Genomic DNA, 25,121 nt, shown 5'->3' with positions numbered 1-25,121 from the left:
CAAGAGCAAATTAACTTCACCTATTTATTTTCATGTTTTGAAATATAGATGCCAGAAAATTTCAAGTTACATTTATGTCTCAAGATCATGTAAATATGTATCATTGCTCATTTGAAGTCTCTTGTCCAGGATGCACATTAATATTTCATTGATAAAGTCAAGCCTCATCATCTTTTTACTGCTGGGGATTGAGCCAGGATTGGTTGCATGCAAGATAGGCACTTTAATCCCTTCACAATATCTTCTCCTTTTAAAAATTTTATTCATTTTATTTATTTATTTTATTTTAATCCTAATTTTGTTTCATTTCAACCTTCAGGACACTTAAAACCAACTTTTATCAATAGGTTAGAATCACAGTGGGCAACAAAAATAAGACAATTCCAAGACAATAAGAGTATAAAATTGCAGTAAACTGATTAATACTCTTCACTCAAATCTCTGACATAACCATTTTCTCCAACTGCTTCATAATCCTTCTCAAGAACATGTCCTCACTGTTCTCACAGGCTTCAAAGGTCTCTCCTTTACAGGCCCTCACACACATACCAGTGAATAAAGACATGCTTGAATGCATCAGATCAAACTTGTGGTCTAGTGAGCCAAGACCTCATCAAATGCTATACTTTGGCCTGGTCACCACCAGGAACAACAGTGGGAGGCTGGTAATTAATACCAACTTCGAAGCCAGTGGGGCATCAATCCACACACTGGTTGATACGCTTGGTCTTGATGCTGGTTAATGGCAGATTAACATCTTTGAGAATCACATTACCAAGATAAAATAAACAGTATCACGAGGGTCACACTTCACCATCCAGTTGGATGGCTTAAAGCACACATTGGGGATCTCTGCAACACTGAACAGTTAATGGTAGGCTTTCTCAGCCGAGATGGCAGGGGCACAAGTGGCCAGGGTGACATGGATTTGGGGATAGGATACCAGGTTGGTCTGAAATTCTGTCAGATCATTATTCGGGGACCCATTAAATCAGAGGGAGGCAGAGGTGGAGGACACACTCTGGCTAACAAGGTGGTTCAGGTTAGTGTAGCTGGACACTCAATATCAAGGTTTCTCCAACAGATGGCAAAGATGGTCTCACTGTCCACGATGAAGGCACAATGAAGAATGTTTCAGGGTGGTGTGGGTGGCCAGGATGGAGTTGCAGGCTCAACACCATAGTAGTGGAAACCTGGGGTGCCGGGTAAAGGGGAAACGAGCTTGGACTTCTTGATATAATTGAATACAGAACCAGATACCCCAACAAAGCTTTGGAACACCAAGGAACCCTGAAGACTTGTGCACTGGTCAGCTAGCTGGTGGATTTGGTCCACGTTGAGGCCAATGATCTATCTCCTTGCATAGTTACTGGCAGCATCTTCCTTGCCTGTGATGAGCAACTAAAGGTGGAAGAGGTGGTGGTAGGTGCAAGTGTGAATTTCATCAATGACAGTGGATTTCAGGTCTACCAACACGTCACTGGGCACATGCTTGTCCATACTCATTTCACTGAAGAAGGTGCTGAATGGAGCATTTCCTCTGTCAATGCTCTTGTCACTGGGCATCTGGCCAATTGGCAGGATGCCATGTTCCAGGCAGTAAGCTTCCAGCAGCCACTGCCAACCTGGCCAACATGCATGAAGATGCATTCACACGTGATTAGGATTTGTTTGGCTCCATGGGACTGAAGGAGGTAAGGGGTTGGCATTAAGGGTTTCTTTCTAACAGCCTACCAAAGAGTCTGGAGGAGAAGCAATCCTATCCTAATTTTAAAGGCAGGAAAATGAGGTACAGAGTGATTAAATAACTTGCCCATAGTCAAAAGTTGAGACTTAATTTCTTCAATGAATAATGAAATAAGCTTTGGTTGATGCAATTGACTCTAGAGCACATCATTTGGAAAAGATTCTGATTAGTCCACAGTTAGAAGAAAACCAATCTGCTTGACCAGGTCATGTCTAGATTGATAGTGTATTCCTTAAGCTAGGATTCTAGAGGTACATGATTTTTGGTCTCCAAGATTTGATTTGATTTGAGAAAGTGTCAAGCAATGAAATGGATCATGGCACTTAAAGGTCTAAAGCTAATTATCTATTGTAGGGCACTGATACTTTGGAGGTTCTAGCAGGGGAGTGCAGCTACTCGTATACCCTCCACCGAAGACCAGTCAGTCTCTATTTGGGGAAGGCCGTCCTCTTTGACTTGAGTGCTTCGGGAGGGACGCACATGGAGCAGTGAGGGAGGAAGGGGACACCCACCTAGCCAACGAGATCAGTCGAATCAACCCTGGCGATCAATGGGATGACAGACATCACAGCCAGATTGCCCTCACATCCTGGAGTGGTAGTACAGCGGATAGGGCTGGGTATGCGGTACACCTTGCACACGGCTGGCCCGGGTTCGATTCCTCTGCTTCTCTTGGACAGCTGGGCAAGCTACCGAGAGTACCCTGTCTGCACAGCAGAGCCTGGCAAGCTACCCATGGTGTATTCAATATGCCAAAAACAGTAACAACAAGTCTCACAATGGAGATGTTACTGGTGCCTGCTTGAGCAAATTGATGAGTAATGGGACAACAGTGCTACAGTGCTACAGTACTACTGATTCTTTAAGCCCATGATCTCGCTTGAAGACCAATGTTGCTTCCTTGTCTCTATGTACTTTTGCTTGCTTTTTCCATTCTGGAGAAGCCCATGTTCTCTCTTGAGCATTTATTTTCCCTCTCTCTCCTCTCACCTCTTTCTAAGTAACTTTTTCAGTAATTATCTTGCTTCACATACACATACAAATATTAATTGTATTAATTTGAAAGATTTTCAAGTTAATTAATACAATAAATATTATTTAATTATTTAATTATATTTAAAATTTAAATTATAATTAAATTATTATTTAATTATACACATTAATTAATTTGAAAGGTTTTCACAACACTGTATTGTTCATTGGATTGAATATCTGTGTCATTTAGTACTTATAAATAATGAGTTTCTATTGTGTTTCTGGGTACATTTTGGCCCCTGAAGATATGAAAGTATTCTATGTATTTCGCAATTTATTTTCTTCTGTCTTCCTGCATTACTTCTGATCTCCAGGGAGCCCTCTAGTGTTTATTTCGTCTTACAGACAGGCTTAGGGTTCATCAAGGTCTAAGGGCACAAAGAAAGGAACAGAGGGAAAGAATGTAAGTGAAAATGAGAACACAGATATACTACTTTGTCAGGTTACCTGTGCTCCTTCATTTTGAATATATATAGGAATGCCAGTGGAGAAACTCATTTGGATTCTGCATGAGATATGTGCAATTTCAAACTTTATATGCAAATATCTATTACTGTTCACTGACAGTTTACAAGCAGGGGATAACAAAAGAATTGTACTTTCTCCACTCTCAGATTTTATTCCTTCATAAAAGAAGGGAGACACACCAATGAAATATCTTAATGTCTTCCATGACATAAAGCAAGTCAAGTTTTTTACAAGGACCATGGGTATGATTAATTTTATTCATTTATTTTAAAATTGAATCACCATGAGATACAGTTACAAAGCTTTCATGATTGTCAGTCATACAATGAACACCCATCCCTCCACCAGTGTACATTTTCCACCACCAATGTCTCCAGTATCCCTCCTGCCAGCCTTATCCCATCCCACCCCCTGCTTCTGTGGCAGACAATTTTCTTCTTGTTCTCTCTCTCCTTTGCAACACTGATACTGAGAGGCCATCATGTTTGGTCCTTTATCTACTTTTAGTTTTTTCAGCACACAGGTGTGGGTAATTTTAAATAGAATTGTCTTTACAGTTTCCAAATTCATCATCGAGTCAACTAATATTTGAGTAGGATAGACTATGAATTATGTTCTCTTTTTCTTATCCTTTATATGAGGAAACTGAAGTCTACAGAAAAGCATATAGGGTGAAATCTGTGGTTTTCATATTTCCACTTTTTAAAAATTTTCTATTGCAAAATTCTTGAATTCTTTGCTTGTTTAAATTAAGTTTACTTATCTTAGTATTAATTAAAATTACTTTTTAGAGCAGACTTGTCAGTTTTGCCTTCAGTATCTTCATAAAATGACATCAAATAAGATTTTTAAAGAAATAAGTTAATAACCTCTTATTATATAATTGCAACCAGGGATCTTTACTCTAGAGTCCAAAAGACTTCTCTTGGCCTACTACTATAAACACTATAGAAGCAGTGTGACCAATCACATAGTCCTTTGCCTAGAGAGAATCAATTTATCTGTCCACTAGGATGTTACAAAATGTACAGAAACTATAACTTGTAAATAATAATTAAAATTCACACACATACAGTTTATGTGTAGTATAACTACTTTGTTTGGGGAGATTATACTGAGAATATCAGGACAGTGCATCTGGAGACATTTAGGAATAAACTAATACTTAGCTGGGCAAGATAGCAAGTTAATAAGTCTAGTATTGGGCACGCTGGTATTTTGGCTTACTTCTGAGTAAAAATGAAAGTAATACGGAGGAGGGTGAAGGGGTGGCAAGTAGTACACTCTTGTGCACTGAATCAAATTAGATAAAAATTTATTTATCTATAGTTAAGATTGTGCATTTTACTGTATGTGTTATACCTCAAAAAGTTAAACTAAAGATTTAAACGCTAACTGTGAAAGACCAAAATGTAAATATGTAATGGATCTTAATTACTGTTTAACGACATTTTTTGGTGATTTCTTCTTTTGTTACCTTTTAATTACTTTGGAAAAGATAATACAGTCGTCTCAGAAGGTAAGAAGAGTCTTACCCGTCGAGTAATGTGGTTTAGCACTTAAGTGCAGAATTTTGTATAACACACGGGGTTATCTCTGAAGCACGGAGGAGGAATATATAGAGAAAATATGTAATTTCACTCTCCTAAGCTGAATATTTTAATGAGGCAATGCAAACGGCATTCTGGGGGTTACAAATGGGAATTCGCAGCACTAAATAACTTTTCCGAAAGATGCTATAACGATCCCATTCCAACATATTCTCAAAAGTTACCTTTTTTCTTTGGATTCCACTTGAAAGATACGAGAGAAACATTTGATTTGAACGTTTTCTTTTTAACTCTCCTGCACTTATGTTTTTAATCTCCCTGTCTTCTAAGCCCCCAGTCTCGCATATTTAGGTATTCCAGTCCAACAGCCTCTTCCGTGTTGACGATGCAGCGAGTCTGACAACTGCTATTCAAAGAACAGAACAAAACATCCGGGGAAAAGAAGGAAGACTACGACTCCCAGGATGCAGCGCTTCCAGCCTGGGCCCGAGCTGTCCAATGACCAGGCGCGATGATCTTTCTCTCAATACTATTGGTCAGATTTCCCGTCAGCTAGGGCGCAGAAGGGCGGGGAGAAATAGTCGGCCCCGGAAAGCCTAGTTCCCGCCACAGCGAGGAGCCGCACGGAAAGCGCCGAAGAAGAAACAGCTCCCGATTGGACATCGTCATTAAGGCGTCAGAATAATCAACCAATAAGAATGCGTATACTCTCCAGAGCCCCCGCCCCTTCCTGACTGGTGGCGGGAAAACTCGGGAAGTGTGTTTCGCGCCGGGCTGTGCAGTGCTAGGACGTGGCGCGCCGCTCCGGAGTGGGCAGTTCCGAGGCCGCGGGCATGGCGGGGACCGTGGTGCTGGACGACGTGGAGATGCGGGAGGCGCAGAGAGATTACCTGGATTTCCTGGATGATGAGGTGAGGGAGCGGCCGGTGGCGCCGTGGGGGGCGGGGGCACACGGAGCGGCGCGCGCGCTGCCCGCTGCCTGGAGCCCGGGAGCCAAGGCTCGCCTAGCTTCCTCGCCTTCCCACCGCGTCCTTGCTCTTTTCTGGCGCCCGAGGCAGCCGTCGTTGTTCTCGGAAGATGCCACCTTCCCGCGTGGCCCGCTAACATTCCCCAGCAAGCCGAAAGCCGGGGCCACCGCTTCCTTCCAAATGCAAATCCAAAGACAACGCATCAGGGTCCCCAGCGGTCAGCGACAAGCTTCTACCCCGGAATACTTAGGAATCGCCCCCCACACCCCACCCCGACCTCCCCACACCTCCTTTTTTCTTTCTGTTTTTTTTCTTTTTGGCAACCTCATGTGACGCAGAGGAAAAGCGGAACACTTAACTCTGCAGGGATAAAGAGCGTTTCTGAATGCAGCTCAATGGTATCCCAGGGGCTGCATTAAAAGTAGGATATTGGCGAACGCTTCTCCATGGGTTGTTATTCTGTGTTTGCAATGAAAAAATTTAGGCTTCCTAATCCTTTAGATCCAAACATGATGCTTGGGAGGTAAAATATTTCCACGACGCACACAGTTCTTAAGTAAAGAGTTATTTTAATGTGATAGTAAAAGGCCACTTAGTTAATTTTAAATAACAAGGTTTTAACTAATGTTTCTTATGTATTTTTATGAGTTTCTCCTCATCCTTTAGATCTAAACGACAATGTTGGGAGGTAAATATTTCTATTAGGCACGTAGTTCTTATGTAAAGAGTTATTTTAATATGATAGTAAAAAAACATTCAGTTACTTTTGAAAAACAAGGTTTTAACTAATTTTTTCATACACTTGTATGCGTTTCTTTCAATTTCCTAGTAGAAGGTGAGAATTACTTGCATTCAAAAAGCTGTTGATAAGAAAAGTAGCACTATGTTGAAATCTTAATTCTTAAAGTGCCCCCATAGGGTGAGTGTGAATCTAAGGCTAGTGAGTGAAAATATGGGGGGGTGGAGCGGATGGGGGTTTGTGTTTGAATTCAGCTCTGCCACAGAAATATTGCTATGTGAACTCCTTCTGTTTAAGAACATGGTGCTCTGAATCAGTGTCTGTTGTAATATGTAGTGGCAATTTTGCAGGAAGACCAGGGAATTTATCAGAGCAAAGTTCGGGAGCTGATAAGTGACAACCTGTACCGGCTGATTGTCAATGTGAATGACCTGCGAAGGAAGAACGAGAAGAGAGCTAACCGGTGAGTGGCAAGGGCTTTCAGGGGGTGCCTTATCTCTGAGTGAGAATGCCTCTTCTCTCTCCCCCCAAGCCTGGAACTGGCTTTCCAGGCTCTAGAGGAACCTGGATGCACCATTACTGACCTAGAAGGTCTCATTGCCTTACCTTTCTTGTGTTCTTTCTTCTTCCACTAGTATGTGGGGGCTGGAGCGATAGCACAGCAGGTAGGGTGTTTGCCTTGCACACTGGCCGACCCGTGTTTGATTCCTCTGCCCCTCTTGGACAGCTCAGCAAGCTACTGAGCGTATCCTGCTTGCACGGCAGAGCCTGGCAAGCTCCCCATGGCATATTCGATATGCCAAAAACAGTAACAAGTCTCACAATGGAGATATTACTGGTATCCACTTGAGCAAATCGATGAGCAACGGGATGACTGTGATAGTGGCAAGACAGTAGTACAGCACGTAAGGCACTTGCTTTGATCTCTTACTCAAATTCCGGCACTACATATGGTCCCCCGAGTACCAACAGGAGTGACCCCTGAGCTCACAGCCAGTAGTAAAACCTGAGCACTGCTGGCTGTGGCCTAAGAGGCAAACATATGAGGTAGTCGTTTAGCCCTTTTCCTTCCAAGAGTGCCTCCTTCCATATTCAGATGTATAAGTATCACTTAATACATCCTTAGTAAGATGAGTTAAGGTTGGCCCTTGGTTGTACTGATGGCTTTAGGAAGTAGGACCTGGGTTTTCGTTTCTTGACCCTAATTGTTTAAGACACTGTTCAGTACTTTTTGGGGGTTCCAATTATCCTTTCTTCTGTCCATATCTTTGTAGCCTCCTGAACAATGCTTTTGAGGAGCTGGTTGCCTTCCAGAAGGCCTTAAAGGATTTTGTGGCCTCCATCGATGCTACTTACGCCAAGCAGTATGAGGAATTCTACATAGGACTGGAGGGCAGCTTTGGCTCCAAACATGTCTCTCCCCGGACCCTAACCTCTTGCTACTTGAGCTGTGTGGTCTGTGTGGAGGGCATCGTCACTAAGTGTGAGTACATTTCCATGGAGAGCTATCTAAGGGAATGGACTGAGGACAGATTTAGGATTTCGTGGTGGGAAAGCTGAGGTAGAGTCGAACTGCATAGCTTGTAGCTTCAGAAAGGTGCTACATTGGAACTGGGGGGTGGTGAGATTCGGAGGAGAGCTCTGGTTCAGGGGACTTTAAATTTCCACTCGTGTTCATTGAGTGGTGAGTTCTGGCCCAGATGGCAAGAGTCCTGGCTTGTGGCAGTCTCATTCTGATCCGGAAGCACAGCGGGTCATTTGTAAGGTTCTTGATGAATAAGGTGGCACTCTGTCTCTCTCTCTCTCTCAATACAGAGGAGAATAAATGACAGTGTTGGAATAACTTGAAATAGTTAGAAATACATGGTGTTTGGAGTCACATGGATTTGCTATGGTCAGGTCCCACCTCTATTACTCTCGAGTTAAAGGGCGTTGTATGCACATTTTCATTTCTAGGTTCTCTGGTTCGTCCCAAAGTGGTTCGCAGTGTCCACTACTGTCCTGCTACCAAGAAGACCATAGAGCGACGTTACTCCGATCTCACCACTTTGGTGGCTTTTCCGTCTAGCTCTGTGTATCCTACCAAGGTGAGGAAATTAGTTGATGGGGCTTCTTTGGAGATTGGAGTTAGAGTTGCCTGTTCTAGTGCAAGAATTTGGTTAATACTTGAAGTCTTCCTCTTAAAAATAAATCAAGGTGGAAGGTAAGGATCAGTTGCCTAGCTGTGGGGTTCAGGGGTTATGCAGTGCCAAATATTTGAACCAGTTAGTAGGATGCAAGGCAAGCCCCTTAACCTCTGTACTATCTCTAGGTCCTGCTTTTGTATTTCTTCCAAATATTCTTTAAAATTTGTTTATGTTATGGGTAGGTGTTATTTTACCCACTGTCTTTATTATATTCACTTGTGTGAATATATACCATATTCTGTTGATGATTGTTTTTGTTTTTTGTTTTTTTTTTTTTGCTTTTTGGGTCACATCCAGCAATGCTCAGGGGTTATTCCTGGCTCTGCACTCAGGAATTATCCTGGTGGTGCTGGGGAACCATATGGGATGCCGGGGATCAAACCTGTACTTTGCTACAGCAGAAGTAAGACTCTTAATGTAGATACATGGTTACAGGTCCACCAGATAAAGATTCTCCTTCCCGTTGGAATGCCTGTGACTAGAATAGATACGAATAGAAAAGGGTATTGGGACAGAGAAGATACTTACTAGATGTTTCTTTTGTGGTTGCTGGACCTGAAAAATGGCACAGAGTCATTTCTGAGCTGTCTTTGTTTCCCACAATAAGTGTGCATTAGGACATTTCTTAAGACAGAGCTAACTCTGCTTTACGGTGTGCTCTGTCTAGGATGAGGAAAACAACCCCCTGGAGACAGAATATGGCCTCTCTGTCTACAAGGACCACCAGACCATCACCATCCAGGAGATGCCCGAGAAGGCCCCGGCCGGCCAGCTTCCCCGGTCTGTGGATGTCATTCTGGACGATGACCTGGTGGATAAAGTGAAGCCTGGTGACCGAGTCCAGGTGGTGGGGACCTACCGCTGTCTTCCTGGGAAGAAAGGTGGCTACACCTCAGGGACTTTCAGGTAAAGGGTCAGTCAGGAAGTGTTGGGAACACCCTCTCCATTTCTGGTATTGTCTTTCGTTAAGTTACTGCAGCCCTTTGAGTTACAACACAGGGTGGAGTTCTCTACTTGGCAGGTGACCTCTTCTGTCAGACAAGACTTGGAATACTCATGGAGCTCAGGCCTGGTGTATTTGAGGCCTCAAGTTTGATCCATGGAACTGCACGCCATTGCCCATCCTCTTGCTGGGATGGCCCTGGGGTCTGCCAGCACTGCTGGCCTAAACATTGAGTTGTCCAGCCTGCACATCTGGGCTGAGTGTCATCAGGTGTTGCCCCCAGGCCTCCTGAAGACTGCTGTGGAGACACCCCACCCCAAAAGAACCGAAACCTTGTAATCCTACCTTAGACTAAAAGTGGGAGTTAGTGGTGATGTGTAGCACACCTGGGAGTTTATTCCTATGTTACCCTACACACTCCTTTCTGAAACCTTGCTCAGCAAGAGAAGATCCATTTCTTAGGTGAGGTCGAGTTAGTCTATTTAGGTCATAGCCCAAGAGAGACTTCGTTTGTCTTGATTTCTCGTATATTTTTTTTTTCCAGTTTGCTCTTAACTGATCACTAGCCTAAACTGCCTATGATGTTAGGAACTGACAGCGATCCATTTGTCTTTCCTCTCCTTTTTGTCCCAGGACGGTCCTGATTGCCTGTAATGTGAAGCAAATGAGCAAGGACCTTCAGCCTTCCTTCTCCGCTGAGGACATAGCCAAGATCAAGAAGTTCAGCAAGACCCGTTCTAAGGTCTGCGTGCCCTGTAGGGGATTGGGGTGAATGTGGGTTTGTCTGCATGCCCTGTAGGGGTGTGGGAAGAGCGTGGATTTGTCAGGGACATTGTTTGGGTGCCTTGCCCTCTTTCTTCATTAAAGTGGAAGGTCAGGGTTTTTTCCTCCTCTGAAGTTATCTTGTGTTATCTTCAAGTTTTGACCAGTCAGCAAGTAAGAAGGTATTTTTGCTTTGGGTTCTTGAATGTTTCTTTTATGTTATCTTCAGGTCTCAGTGAATCTAATGCAAATATTAGAAAAGGCTTTGTATTATCAATGTGCCATTGATGTAAGTGATTATACCTGCGGCATTAGTGATGGAGTAGTTCTTAAATTTAAAATGCCATATTATTTTTACTTTAGTTGTCCACTTTTTTCTTTTTATAGACAATGTCCACATTTAGAATTGGATAAAATTATGTACGTGTGATTACATTTTTTTTTGCTGCAGCACAAAATACATTTTTATTACGCTTAAAATGTTTTGAATTTGGAAACCCTTTCTTGTAGATTAAATTTCTCGGTAAGTTTTGGGATCCAGGTGTCCACTGTTTCTGTTTTGATAATGTTCTGGCCTTTTCATGTCTCATGAAAGCAGATTTTACAGTTAGAAATGGTCTTTCTTTGAGCATTTTCTATAGGCTGAAGGCTAAAGTGGACTTAAATGATTAAATGATTCCCTCTTGAATCTCACTAGACTCTCACAGGCTTGGTGCTCTCTCCCATAGGATATCTTTGACCAGCTGGCCCGGTCATTGGCCCCTAGCATCCATGGGCATGAATATGTCAAGAAGGCGATTCTCTGCTTGCTCTTGGGAGGGGTGGAACGGGACCTCGAAAACGGCAGCCACATCCGTGGGGACATCAACATTCTCCTGATAGGTAAGGTCTGCGGAGAGTCGCTTTCGTCTCTCACAGTCCACAGTTGTGGTGACCTGTAATCTGTGAGATTGTGATTCCCATTACACGTCTTAGTTGTGGTGACCTATGAGTCTGCGAGATTATGACTTCTCGCTTTCGACTCCCCTGGTGTTTGGTTGTGGTGACCTGTAAACCTGTGAGATCGTGATTCTCCTTATACATTTTAGTCCTACGAAAGGGTGAGCAGCTTAAAAATGAACCCTCAAGGCTTGTTTCTTTGGATTTCCTGATTGATAACATAAAAAAGAAAAACTTCCTCAAATGATAAAGGGAAAGCAACAGCAAAAAAAAAAAAATAATAACATTAGTGGCTAATTAACTGGTATGTCTCCTGGTGCCAAGAGCTCTGTCTGTAAAAGAGCTTGCCCAGGGCTGGGCGAATTTCCTAGAGTCCCCACCACCCCCTCCCGTTACAGGAGACCCATCTGTCGCCAAGTCTCAGCTGCTGCGGTATGTGCTGTGCACGGCACCCCGGGCCATCCCCACCACTGGCCGGGGCTCCTCTGGCGTGGGCCTGACGGCAGCGGTCACCACCGACCAGGAGACAGGTGAGGGCGCAAGGATCCTGGGGACGTACAGCCACCAGGGCGTGCATCAGTCTGTGGGCTTACTCTGAGCACTGCCTCGGGCTGGCTGGGGCACTTGGGGGAGGTGTGTGGGCCAGATAACTGGGCAATAGGGTGAACTGATTCAATGAGATCTTGGGTTGGCCCTCTGTTTTTTTTTTTTTTATAAATTTATTTATCGAATCACCGTGAGAACAGTTAAAAAGCTTTCTTGTTTAAGTCTCAGTCATATAATGATCAAACACCCATCTCTTCACTAGTGCACATTTTCCACCACCCAAAACCCCAGTATATCCCCCATCCTACCTCTACCCCTGCCTGTGTGGCAGATAATTTCCACATTACCTCTCTCTATTTTGATTCCATTCAGTATTTCGACACCAGTGCCACCAATATTTGGAAATTTCCCCCAACACTCAGACCTGCCGCAAAGGCAACATTAGACAATTTGTTTTCTGTTGTTGATTATGAATAGCATATGATGTCCAGAGTGGCCATGCGACCTTGGAATTTAAAAATTTTAATAATTAGGTCTGGAGAGATTTCTGCCAAGAGCCACTCAGTTCCGAGATTCCGAGATTCGTTTGTGTGTCTCTAGGATCATGACCGTTAAGGAGCTCAATAAGTAGCCAGAGGGGCCGTTTGTGGGTAGCATGTTGGGGCGGGGGAGGAGGAAGACCGGCTCCCCCCATCCCTTGAGGCCCTTCGTATCTCGCCACTGCTGGCGTATACCCAGATTGTCAATGAGCTCTGGAAGATGGCGGCCTCGGAATTTCCTGGGGAATAGGCAGAGGGACGACACCTTTTCCTGTCTGGGGTGGCCTGGCGCAGGTGGACTGGCCCTCTGTTGAAAAGAGCAGAAGGTAATCTGGAAGGATTCAGAGGAAGAAAGTGTAGCAACTTGCAAGGGAAGTAAAAATGAACCTGTGCCATTTCATAAATTAGCGGAAGAGATGTGGTGACTCGAATAAAAAGCACAGAGCTGTTGGGGAAGTTGCTGGAGGATGAGGAAGGAGAGAAAAATCCTGAAAGGAAGTTTGTTAGAGTCTTGTTGCTGAGGGGTTGTGGTGGGACATGGACATTTCTGTTCAGGTGGCCCCCAGGGCTTCCTCTAAGGTGCCCATTTCTGACTTCTCTGCATTTTCACCCGTGGCGGGGCAGCTGCCAGGGAGAGAGAAATCCCTTCTCTGCCCCCCTAAACTGCACTGTGGCGTGTCGTCGTCCCTTCCACAGGGGAGCGCCGCCTGGAAGCAGGGGCCATGGTCCTGGCTGACCGAGGGGTGGTCTGCATCGATGAATTCGACAAGATGTCCGACATGGACCGCACGGCCATCCACGAGGTGATGGAGCAAGGTCGAGTCACCATCGCCAAGGCTGGCATCCATGCCCGGCTGAATGCCCGCTGCAGTGTCTTGGCTGCTGCCAACCCCGTCTACGGCAGGGTGAGTGGAATCAGCCGCCGAACCATTGTCTTCACTGTCTGGGCTGGGTGAACACTTGGGCCCAGGAACCAGATCTAGGTCACGACCCCCGGGACAAAAAGGCCAGGGAGTGAAGTGGGCGCTGCGTCTTGTTGCTGTTCTCGGCTCTGGGCACTGCTCTCTGCCAACACGAGCACAAAGCCAAACAGAAAGATCTGCAGTCTCCCAAACCAGGTGACCCAGATGGTATGGGAGGGACATTCAGACACAGAACAGAGATTTAATAGGGAAATTGTCTTCCTTCTGTTCCTTTCCTGAGAGATGGCTGTTAGCAGCTTTGGAGGGTTGTCTTTGGGGGGATGTGGGGGAACAGAGGGACAGCACACCCTGCAGTGCTCAGGGGTTATTTCTGGCCTTGTTAAAGGAATGACCCCTGGCAGTGCTTGGGCGGGGGGGTTTGAGGGGAACCGTATATGGTGCTGGCGATTTGAACCAGGGTCCGCACCATGCAAGGCAAGGCCCTTAACCTCTGTTGGATCTTTTTGGCTCCTTTTCGAGTATTTAGGGAAGTAAAATCCAGATGCAGAGTGGCATGTACTATCTTTATTTGGTCAGTATGATGCTGGGGATTAAACTGGTGGGTTGTGTAGGCAAATGCCATACCCTGTACTATCGCTCTGTCTCCGCCCCCCTGTCATGTCTTTATTAAGGAAGAACCTGTTAATCTTTGTCTTTTAGTGTGACAGTAATGTGCTATGGTAGTCTTTTATCCAGCTCGAAGAATTTGAGGTTTGACTTTTTTTTTTTCCCTCGCCACAGTCTATTCTATGGATTTGTAGATATTTGTGTAATAAATTTAGTGAGACCGCCAAAGTCCCTGGCATTCTCCTATTTCCTCCCTGCTACTGTTAACACGGCTGCAGTGACTATGACCAAATTACTCTCACTGATGATTCTGTGCGGGGAGACTTCACTCATCCTTACAGTGCTTTATGCCCAACTGCCCCTTTTTATTCTCCAAATTGCCCCCTGAAGTAGGTAGTTAATGGTCTTCCTTTTATTGACGTGAAAATGTAGGCTTGAAAGGTTCAGTAACTTTACTCACGAGTCACAAGCCGGAAAGTGGAAGTCAAGGCTCGTGCTGTTTCTGTTTTCTGGCGCTCTCCAGAGTGTGGGGATGCGTATTTTGATTACTCTTTCCAAAAATGAAGTAGCATGGTTTAAAACAAGTTTCAGGTGTAATTTTAGTGTTTGAGCGTACTGTGTCACACACATCTCATTACCGAAGTCTGATTTTCATCCATCACCTCGGAATTGATTCAGAGTGTGCGGGAGCGCCCATTTCAGGGGCGTTGGAACTCTCAGGTGCCTGGTCTTCAGTCCCGAGTTCTGAATCCAAGATCTCTAGGTTGGGCACTTGGTGTCGTTATGACTTGGAAAGGCTCCGTGTGTAGGTTATCTAGTGCAGAGTGTGGATTGAGAGCTGTAGAGTTTTCAGATTAATGTTAACATTGATCTTTCTCAGCGGACACACAGAGAAAATGGGAATATGATCACACAGAGAAAATTCCTAGAAAAATGGGAATATGATCAGAATAGTTCATGGTAGCTGCTGACTGAAGTGTGTGTAGGTGGGCAGGCCTCTGCATGAGGTCCGAAATTAAAAGCAAAGAGAGTCAGGTTCTTGAGTCCCGGGAAGATCCCCCTTCATCTTAAGATGTTAACAGTTAGAGATGGTGACCATTTTCATTGCAGCTTTACTCCTTATCTTTTGAGTAAGGGACTCTAATTTTTTTTTTTTAAGTGCTCGTGGCTTAGCCCTCTTGTCTTTGTGACAGGTGAGAAAGGGAGGGGAGTCATCATTCAGGTTTGACTCTGCCCTAGGAAAAAGAGAAACATATTAGGATTGAGGGGGCCTATTTTGAGACCCTCTTAGGTCTCTCAGGTCCCTAAGCTAAGAGGTGGGATTCTGTTTCCTTAAAAGGAAGGATAGCGTCTTGGGGGGTTTAAAAAGATTATCCGAGCTTCATTTAGGGTAGGGCTGGGGGCAGGTCAGAGATTCATTAAGTCTTTCATTTGCTTTGAAATGTTTCATTGCTTGTTTTGTTTTTTTAAGACCAATTTATTTAAATTCTCGCTCCCATAGTTCAGCTTTCTTTTCTCCTACTAATGCCATCTCCACCTTCCTTTTCTGCCCCTGCTCCACAGTATGACCAGTACAAAACCCCCATGGAGAACATTGCACTCCAGGACTCCCTCTTGTCCCGGTTCGACTTGCTGTTCATCATGCTGGACCAGATGGATCCGGAGCAGGACCGGGAGATCTCGGACCATGTCCTCAGGATGCACCGATACAGAGCCCCTGGGGAGCAGGACGGCGATGGTGAGGCCTAGGGGAGGGCACCCTGGCTAATGTCATCCCGGGGCCCACTAGCTGTGCCCCCACCCAATGGCCCTGATGTTGTGGGCGCTGGGGGTGATTGTCCATTTGGGGGTGATTTTTATCCATGTTTGGGTCCGAGAACACCTTTGAATGTGGGTCAGGGGTTGGTTCTCTTGGTAGGCTCCACGAGTCTGTTTCATTCTGGATTGTTCCTTTGTGAGTCTTAACCTCTCTTTTCCCTTCTGGTGCTGTAAAAGAAGCAGTTTCACCGGGCTAACCTCTTCTTTTCTGTCCTTTCTCTGTCTCTCTGTCTCTGTCTCTCTTTTAATTGAATCATAGTGATACACCATTTCCCACCACTGTTGTCCCCAGTTTCCCTCCCATCATCACCCACTTCCCCAGCCTGCCTCTCCCTCTCTCTCTCACCCTTTCTTGCACCCTTTCCTTCTCCCCCTCTCCTTTTCCCCTCTCCCGCCACCCCTCTCCTGTTCCCTTTTCCCCCATGCTCCCCGTTGGCACTGTGGTTTGCAGTATAGGTATTGAAAGGTCATCATCACGTACATCCCTTTTCCTACTTTCACCCTCAGTTCTTGTCCAAAGTTGATCATTTCCAGCCATCATTATCGTAGTGGTCCCTTCTTTATCCTAACTACCCCCGTCCCACTTATGGCAAGTGTCCAACCATGTTCTGTCCTTTTTCTTGTGTTTCTAGCTATGCCTTTGGGGAGTGCTGTGGATATCCTGGCCACAGACGATCCCAACTTTGACCCAGAAGACCAGCAGGACACACAGATCTATGAGAAGCACGACAACCTTCTGCATGGGACCAAGAAGAAAAAGTGAGCTTTCCTCATGCCCCTCGCCGCTAGGGACCTGAGAGTTCTGTGCCACAGGGCCATGTAGAAAGGCTAGGCAGAGTTCTGACTGTGTGTTCGGCACTCGTGTCTGGATCCCTGGACCAGATAACTTGATGCCCGCTGTGTGATATTCTCCTGAAATAGAGGCTGTAGTGATAATCCTAGCTGGTGGTAGGTATGTGGTGTCACTCACATATATGAAGTGTCACACAAGTGACGTGAGCGTTGGTGAGATGCTGAGGAAGATCCAGAGATAGCAAACACTGGCGGCTTTGGCTCCAGGAGACCTGAGATCAGTTACCCCAGTGGGAAGCAGGGCTTCCTCCATCTCTGTTTGTGGTCCCGGTGCCGTAGGAAGTCTAGCAGAACCCTCGGTCTTGTTGGTTTAAGGACACAGAATGTGGAGTCAGAAGATGGGATTCCACTTGAGCTTCTCTGAGCTCTGGAGCTGGGCAAATAGTTCCCAAACTTCCTACCTGACTGATGATACGTGCAGAATGAAACAAGTGTCTGTGGAAGGGCCTTGGGCCTGTTCCGTGCAAGTGGGAGTTAGGAGCATGGGTTCTGGGTGACTGGGACCCTGACGGGCAGGACTGACGGGCTGCCCATCAGGGAGAAGATGGTGAGCGCGGCCTTCATGAGGAAGTACATCCACGTGGCCAAGATCATCAAACCCATCCTGACGCAGGAGTCTGCTTCCTACATCGCCGAGGAGTACTCGCGCCTGCGCAGCCAGGACAGCATGAGCTCTGACACCGCCAGGGTGAGTCCTCGGCAGCTCGGCAGCCCCGGTGCTCTGAGAGCTTGGAGATCCAAGCTTCATGATGCCCCCACCCCCACCACCCACCTACCCACACAGCCACACACACACACACACACACACACACACACACACACACACACACACACACGTGTACACACACACACACCCCTCAGAGATCCAACTTTCATGATCACCCCCACCACACACACATACACTCTCTCTCTCTCTCTCTCTCTCTCTCTCTCTCTCTCTCTCTCTCTCTCTATCTATCTTTCTCTCTCCTTTTTTTCCCTTCGTGATTCCTTCCTCTTTTTCCTTTCTGGGCTCAAAGGCTGCCAATGCCACAGTCCTTCCTTGGGTTTTCTTTGACCAAAGGAAAATGAAATCAGAACCGTGGAGATCACATGACTGGTTGGCCCAAAAGGCCTTGACCTCCAGAAGCTGTGATCCACTCAACTTGAGGCGCCCCAGACTGCGGGGTTTGAAGTGGACACTAATGAATCATAACAGGGGGGCTCGTTAAGCAGCTCGGCTGGTTAGCAAAGCTGTTTCCAGAATGCACTGCCGTCCGTGAGTGATGGGAGTCTTTGGGAGAGCCTAGATCATAAATGGCCTCACAGCACAGAGACCTAAATTCAGAACCCTCAGTCTATGAACTAACCATGATCTTGGATTTCGACATGATCCTGGGTTATCTAAGTTAGCCTCAGGCACAAGACAGAAATTCTAACCGTTTTGGGGCTGGAGTGGTTGTTGGCAGGTAGGGTGTTTGCCTGGTCTGCAGCCAACCCCCTGTGGTCCCCTGAGCACTGCCCGGAGTGATCTCTGAGCACTGCTGGGTGTCCCAAAAAAACAAAAGAAGGCATTTCCCTTCTTGTAAGGACTGTTTTCATATCTCTAGTGACGACATGCCTGTCACATCACTGGTGTGAAATGTTGGACTCTTTGAGGCATTGAACTAGCACAAAATAAGAGTGGTAAGCAGCTACCTGTGACTTCTGCCTAAGCATTTTCATTGTATTCTTTTTTAATAGGTTGTATTTTGGATGAACAATCTTAAATTTTAATTTGGGGCCGGAGGCTATTGCAGGGGACACATCTGGCAGTGCTCAGGGCTTACTCCTGGTTCTGCGCCCTTGCTTTGAAAACTCTCTGACGTGCACATGTTCCAGTGTGGCAGAGCCTTCTCGCTAAATACACTAATGCGTTACTTTAGGTGTGGTTTCTGTGGGGTTGGTAAAATCCCTCAGTCTGGACTGCAAGTGCTATTGCTGCGGGCTGGACTTCACCAGCTTTTTAAGTGATTCAGGAATTGGAGCTTATAATGGTTTGTGTAAACATCTAGCCTGGTATCTTTCTAAACCATTCACTGGCCTGGTGGGTTTCCTTTGAAGTTTGGGCTGTGCTTTTATTTATTTATTGTTTTGAACATCCAATTGTGTCTGAATCATGAATTGGGAAACTTGAAAATAGAAGTGGTAAGCAGCTACTTATAGAAGGTAGGTGTGGCAGAGAGAACTGGTCCTCCGTTTTGATCCCACATCACACCATGCTCTCTCTCTCTCTCTCTCTCTCTCTCTCTCTCTCTCACACACACACACACACACACACACACACACTTCCCAGATCATACTTATTTTGGTCCATTTTGTACGGGTAGCTCAAGAGATTGGTGCTCTGAGCCCTTTGGTCGGGCTTTTCTAGAGCTTTCCCAGTACTGCCTTTCATTTCCTTCTCCATGTAGTGGGGATCTGGGCGCGCCTAAGGAGTGCTGGCTAAGCCAAGTGCCCTGGTTTCTCCCCCAGACCTCTCCAGTCACCGCCAGGACGCTGGAAACTCTGATTCGGTTGTCCACTGCCCATGCCAAGGCCCGCATGAGCAAGACTGTGGATCTGCAGGACGCAGAGGAAGCGGTGGAGCTGGTCCAGTATGCGTACTTCAAGAAGGTGAGGCCGTGGGCGCCCCCGGGAACTGGGGCTCCAGCCTGACATCTGTACGGGCTGTATGAACGCGCAGCATCACCCCTTTCTCCAGAGCTGGGGATACCAGGGCTCTCCACCCTGATGTTCGTTGGAACCAGCCGGAATGCTTTCACATCCTGTTTCCAAGCCTCACAGAGCCCCCAGGGATTTTGGTTGAGTTGATGCTATACATACGTAGTCACCTGTTTTTTTTTTTTTTTTAATCCCCATTTTATTTAAACACTGTGGTTTTTTGTGATGATTTTATTTTATTTAAACACTGGGTTGTTTGTGATGATTTGTCAGGCATTCACCAGTCCTGCCACTTTTGTCACCTTCCCTCCACCGTTGTCTCCATTTCCCCCTCAAGTGTGCCCCCCCCAGCAGGGCCACAATAATTTATATTGCTTATTACTGCTAAATAGCTAATGAACGGAATGATCAAAAAATATTTCCATAGGGGCTGGAGTGATAGCAGAGCGGGTAGGGCGTTTGCCTTGCACATGACCAACATGGGTTTGATTCCCAGCATCCTGTATGTCCCTCTGAGCACTGCCAGGAGTGATTCCTGAGTGCAGAGCCAGGAGTAACCCCTGAGCATCGCCAGGTGTGACTCAAAAAGCAAAAAAAAAAAAAAAAAAAAAAATTTCGTAGAAGAAAATGTGTGGAAAGGGTTGTATCTCTCCCTGGGGACATTAAGTCCTTGTCAGAGGGATTACTAAGAAGCTGTCACGGCAAGTTAAGCCTTCAGTGTCGTGTTTTTGTTAGCTGAGATTGGCTAGCTTCTACGATACAGCCCATCCAATCTGGTGACAGCCCATCCACTGGGATGTCAGTGTTGTAGAGTTTGGAAAAATCCAGAGTATTTATGTGGGCCAGCCGGCTGGAGGCATGACGACAGCTCTGGAGCGACCATCCCCCACTGCCAGATGGCCCCCAATGTCCCAGCCGGGAACGGGTGTCTGAAAAATTGTTGTGGCTAGTTGATGTCTCTCGAGATTGATTATTGAGTGTCTGGAACTGGCCGGGTAGATGAGCTCACGTGGCATGGCGGCGGGCCGTGGGCCAACCACCTGTTTCTGTCTGCCCTTTCCCTCTGACAAAAGTAGGTGTTCCCCTAGCACCCGCCCTGACCCTCTGCTGAGACCTTCCTCCTCTGCAGCCTTCAGCACTCATGTCAGATGCTTAGCTCTCATACGTGTCTCTCCCTTTCTCTGTTTCTGCTTGTGACCCAGTGTCCGTCATCTTAGATACCAAACCTCGAGGTCCCGACTCTGTCTTTTTGGCCCACCCCTTCCCTGATCTGGCGAATCAGTGCTTTGCGGTTTAATTAGGGGTCTGAGAAACTTTTTCTGGTGTTTTCTTTTTGCCAGCAAAGGAATTAACTTAAATGCCTGATTTATAAATAAGTAAATGTTTTTGTGTTTTTTTTTAAATTTTTTATTAGTGAATCATCATGAGGTACAGTTACAGATTTACAAACTTTCATGCTTGCGTTTCAGTCATAGAATGAGTACCCATGCCTCCACCAGTGCTCATTCTCCACCACTAGTGATCCCACTATCCCTCCCAGCACCTCTACCCCTCCCCCCCACTTTTTTGTTTTAACTTAACCAGTATGGGCTGCATATTTTCCCCCCATCGATTACTTAATTTGTTATACTCTCAAGTATTAAACTCATTGAGTATCTACTTACGTGAAATGGACGGAATGTATTTCCCTGCATTTCCCAAGACAGGTAGACTTGTCTCTATGCTCAAGTGTCGGGACTTAGAAGCAGGGTGACTCAAGGGACAGAATTCTGTGTTTTGTTCCCCGACATCAGTGACCTCCTCCCTGCAACAACACTTGTCTCGGTCCTAGGTTCTAGAGAAGGAGAAGAAACGTAAGAAGCGAGATGAGGATGAATCAGAGGCAGAAGATGAAGAAGAGAGTAGCCAGGAGGCCGAGCAGCAGAAGACAAAGAGGTAAGGCTTTGGAAAGGAAAGCAGCAGAAAGACGCCGGTTCTGGCTGAGGAGAGGGGTGGGTGGCGAGAGAGTGGGGTTGGGGAGCCGAGTGGGGTAGGGGAGCCATCTCTTATAGGATGTGGAGCTTCCGGCCTTTCCTGCCAAGGAAGTGCAAATCCCCAGAAGCTCATGCAGGGGGCTTGGAATCTACGTTCCACAATTCTTTCCTAAGGATTGTTTTTCCATCCCGTGCCTGTGGCTGAGTTTATCGGGGTGTGTGTTAAAGCAAAAAGCTTTAGGAGCCAGGGCCTATTTGAGTTCTGCTCTGTAGGCATTTGGTCCTCTCATAGAAAGTAATAGTTCGTGGAGGCCTGGTATTTCCCTTGGTTCTAGTTCCTTTTTTCTGTCAATGACGGGGCTCTCCAGAACTCTGAAACCATGGTGGGTGTTTTTAGGAGGAGGACTCGTCGCTCAGATGCCAAGGATGGGGAGTCCTATGACCCTTATGACTTCAGCGACACAGAAAAAGAAATGCCTCAAGGTAAGAGAGCACCACTCCTGATGAAGGGTTGCTACTCGGATGCCCAACTCTGTCACTTCCCTTTCTGGTGGCTTCTCAGTTGACTTCTCTGAAGAGGGTCCCCTTTGGGATACCCACAGCAAACACTTGGTAAAAAGCTTTGCTTCTGTGTTTGCTGTCTTCTTGATGAACTGCTTCTTTCTAAGCCTCGTACGAGAATCACCAGCATCCTAATTGGAGAGTCTCATATGCCTGACTTAAATTTTACATCACATACTGGATAGTTCCCCTTTTTTCTATAATGACCCCATAAGAACCCTGGGAAGTAAGTGTTGAGTAAGCTCACGGAGAGGCAGAGAATAGAGAAGATCATTTCTCTGGTGTTTGTGGAAAGGCTTCACCTTGTCATTTAATCCTCTGCAACCCTTTATTGTCTCAAGTGCACACTCCAAAGACTGCCGATTCGCAGGAGACCAAGGACTCGCAGGGGACTGAGGACTCGCAGGAGACCAAGGAGGCAGAGTCCCAGAGAGTGGAGCTGAGTGAACCCAGGTGAGGGGGAGAGTGAGTTCTGGTGCTGCTGTGCACCTCTCCTCTGGAAGAGGGACGACGCTGTTTCTCCACAGAGCTCAATCCAGAGCCCCAAGGGTTTAACAATATTTAGTTTTAGTGTTTTTTCTTTTTCTTTTTGGACTTTGGGCTAGACCCGGTGGTGCTCAGGGCTTACTCCTGGTTCTGCACTCAGGGATCACTCCAGCCGGTCTCGAGGGGCCATATGGTGTGCTGGGGATCCATCCCAGGTTGGAGTGTGCAAGGTAAACTTGCCCGCTGTCCTTGCAGGCCCCTCTGCCTATTGGATTTTAGAACAGTTTGCTAAATTGCATCCCATAGATGACAGCTTGCATTTTTGCCAGCATCGAATCTGCCAATTTCCTGTACACTCCCAAGTTTCTCTGATTTGTCAATGCTGTTATTTCCCAGTGTGCACAAAGCTCTGTAATACAGTAAGTTTAACCTAAAAGGGGATACTCGGATGTAGAGTAATGCAATGAAGGCAGGGGTGTGTGTGATAACATGGGGGGCACCTCCATTACATTAACACCCAACGAAGGCAGTGGTGTATGTGATAGCACGGGGACACCTACATTATATCAACACTGGGTTTTTCCATTGAAGACATTGCCTGAGAGCATTTGGGTTTGTTCACACCTCCTCACCCTCACTCTCCCTTTCTACCGCGGGCAGGTTGAAGGCCTTCAAGGCGGCCCTCTTAGAGGTGTTCCGGGAAGCACATGCGCAGTCGGTGGGTATGACCCGCCTCACAGAGTCCGTCAACCGGGACAAAGAAGAGCCCTTCTCTGCCGAGGAGATCCAGGCTGCCCTCAGCAAGATGCAGGATGACAACCAGGTCATGGTGTCTGAGGGCATCGTCTTCCTCATCTGATGATGTCTCATCGCTGAACTTTGAGGGTTCCGCCAAGAAAACATCTCCTGCGTTTCCTGTCCCTGCTTGCACCCGCCCAACCCATTCCACCATCTTTGCTTAAATAACCGTGTTGGATTGAACTGAAGTTGTAGGCTCCACAGGAAGTGGAGTCGGGACCTTGGGAATGGGTGATGAGCACCGAATGGGTACAAAGGAGAAAGTGGCTACAGACCAAGACTGGAGCATCTTCCTCGCCAGAGACTGGGTTGGGTGCCCTGGTTCTCATCGCAGAACAAACCAAATCATCATTTTGCTAAAAATAACATGAATCCTGTGTTGTTTTTTTTTTGGTTTTTTTTTTTGAGGGGGGCAAAGGGGAGGCGAAAGGTTGGGGAGCACAGTTGTTCTCTTTCTCCTTTCTGTTTGCTGGCAGATTTTTTCTCTCCCGAGCACTTGATTGAAGAGCAAGTTTTGGGGGCTTCTGTGCTGGAGGAGAAACTCAGGCAGGTTCTGAATAAAACTTTCTCTGTATTTGTACTGTTATAATTAGTATGTACCTTTGATCCATTTATCCGAGGCTTGGAATAAACGTAACCTATTTTTGTGTTGTACACATAGCTTTACTACTGTGTGCTTGACACTGAGAGAGCATGGGGGGAGTTTTCTTGGCAGAATCCCCGAGTTCAATATCGTTTTTCTTGAAAGCAGTTTTTCTTGAAAGTCGCCCTGCACTGTTTGCTGCTGGTTTTTGTTCCAAGTTGCCACAAGGTGGCAGCAAAGTGTCACGCTTTCTGGGATTAGGCCTTCAGGCAGTTGTGAATGCCCCAGTGACACCAGCGGTTAACCCAAATCCTGCTGAATTGAAACAGCGAAATGGCTGTAGGAGGCTAGTGATTCAGGTCAAGAGAAGAATCAATCTTCTTGGGTCCAGAGAGATAGTACGGTGCTTGCCTTGCTTCTGGCTGGCCCTGATTCAGTTCCCAATATCCCATATAGTCCTTCGAGCACTGCCAGGAGTGATCCCTGAGTACAGAACCAGGAGTAACTCTTGAGTGTCAGGCGTTACCCCCTGAGCATCACTAGGTATGACCCCAAAACAACAAAACATTCATCTGCCTGGATTTTTCTGAGTGAATAATCCTTCATGGAGAAATAATACTTGGTATATCAGACACCTCAACATTAGGTGTTTTGCCCATACAAAGACCCTCGAGAGGACTCTTGTGAAACAAATTATTCTTGAGTGTTAACCCTTGGGGTTTGTCAGTTTGTTTGTCCAGGCATGTGTAGATGACCTGGGAACACTTACACTGTTGTATGGTCTGAATAACTTCGGAAGGATGTGGAAAGTTGTTTAAATAAAAGGAAGAACAGAAGGTGTGTGACTTTTGGGGGGTCCTGCATCACAGATTGGATGTTACTCTCAAAAGAAGGGGTGTCCTATCCTCCAGTATACTGGGTCAATGAGTACTTCTCTGTTATTTGGCTTAATTAGGGGGGCACAGAGCTTCCTCCTACCTCTGCACTTGGGGATCACTGCTCGCAGGATTTAGGGGACCCTATGAGGTGATTGGAATCTAGCCTGGGTCAGCCTCATGCAAAGCAAACACCTTACCTTCATGCTATCTCTGACTCCCAGTGAGGTGCTTAAAGAAATTATTTTAGTCACTATGATTTAACAATTTTACAATACTGTCAGCAGTAGGATTTTGTATATACAATATTTCAACAACACACAACAACCCCTACCAGAGTGTTCCTTTCCCTAAACTCAGGGTCTCAGAGTTCTCACCTCTCACTTTTGGGAAGAAACCTTTCACCCTAAAGCATAAGGCAGAAGATTTTCTTTGAATTTTCATGGCATGGGGTTTATATTTTGTTCTTCCCCCCAACATACACACCTGAATTCAGTGTTAAATTGCTGGGGAGTTCAGTTTCAATTAGTGATGCTCTTCAT

General features: G+C 46.0%; 1 protein-coding gene and 1 pseudogene across 1 annotated transcript; one reads left to right on the top strand and one right to left on the bottom strand.

Moving 5' to 3' along the window:
* Positions 1-527: 527 nt before the first annotated feature.
* Positions 528-1,646, bottom strand: LOC101546005 (tubulin alpha-1B chain-like; annotated as a pseudogene).
* Positions 1,647-5,558: 3,912 nt separating this feature from the next.
* On the top strand, positions 5,559-23,800 carry MCM3 (minichromosome maintenance complex component 3). The gene is made up of 17 exons (XM_004605853.2): positions 5,559-5,711; positions 6,858-6,970; positions 7,782-7,990; positions 8,464-8,594; positions 9,361-9,599; positions 10,270-10,378; positions 11,127-11,280; positions 11,736-11,867; positions 13,119-13,327; positions 15,515-15,689; positions 16,402-16,528; positions 17,159-17,309; positions 19,115-19,255; positions 21,135-21,238; positions 21,674-21,759; positions 22,179-22,290; positions 22,984-23,800. Exons 1-17 carry the CDS (start codon positions 5,634-5,636, stop codon positions 23,180-23,182), a joined length of 2,469 nt encoding a protein of 822 aa, XP_004605910.1. The 5' UTR covers positions 5,559-5,633; the 3' UTR covers positions 23,183-23,800.
* Positions 23,801-25,121: the final 1,321 nt, after the last annotated feature.

This window comes from Sorex araneus, chromosome 4, assembly GCF_027595985.1.
Source record: "Sorex araneus isolate mSorAra2 chromosome 4, mSorAra2.pri, whole genome shotgun sequence".
In the NCBI taxonomy this organism is placed as follows: domain Eukaryota; kingdom Metazoa; phylum Chordata; class Mammalia; order Eulipotyphla; family Soricidae; genus Sorex; species Sorex araneus.
The sequence above is the reverse complement of the archived record's forward strand: the minus strand, read 5'-3'. Positions and strand labels throughout refer to the sequence as shown.

Coding starts and splice junctions, on each gene's coding strand:
- MCM3 (XM_004605853.2), top strand. CDS start 5,634: ATGGCGGGGACCGTGGTGCTGGACGACGTGGAGATGCGGGAGGCGCAG. Junction 11,868..13,118: donor CACCACCGACCAGGAGACAG/GTGAGGGCGCAA, acceptor TCCCTTCCACAG/GGGAGCGCCGCCTGGAAGCA. Junction 15,690..16,401: donor TGGGGAGCAGGACGGCGATG/GTGAGGCCTAGG, acceptor TTGTGTTTCTAG/CTATGCCTTTGGGGAGTGCT.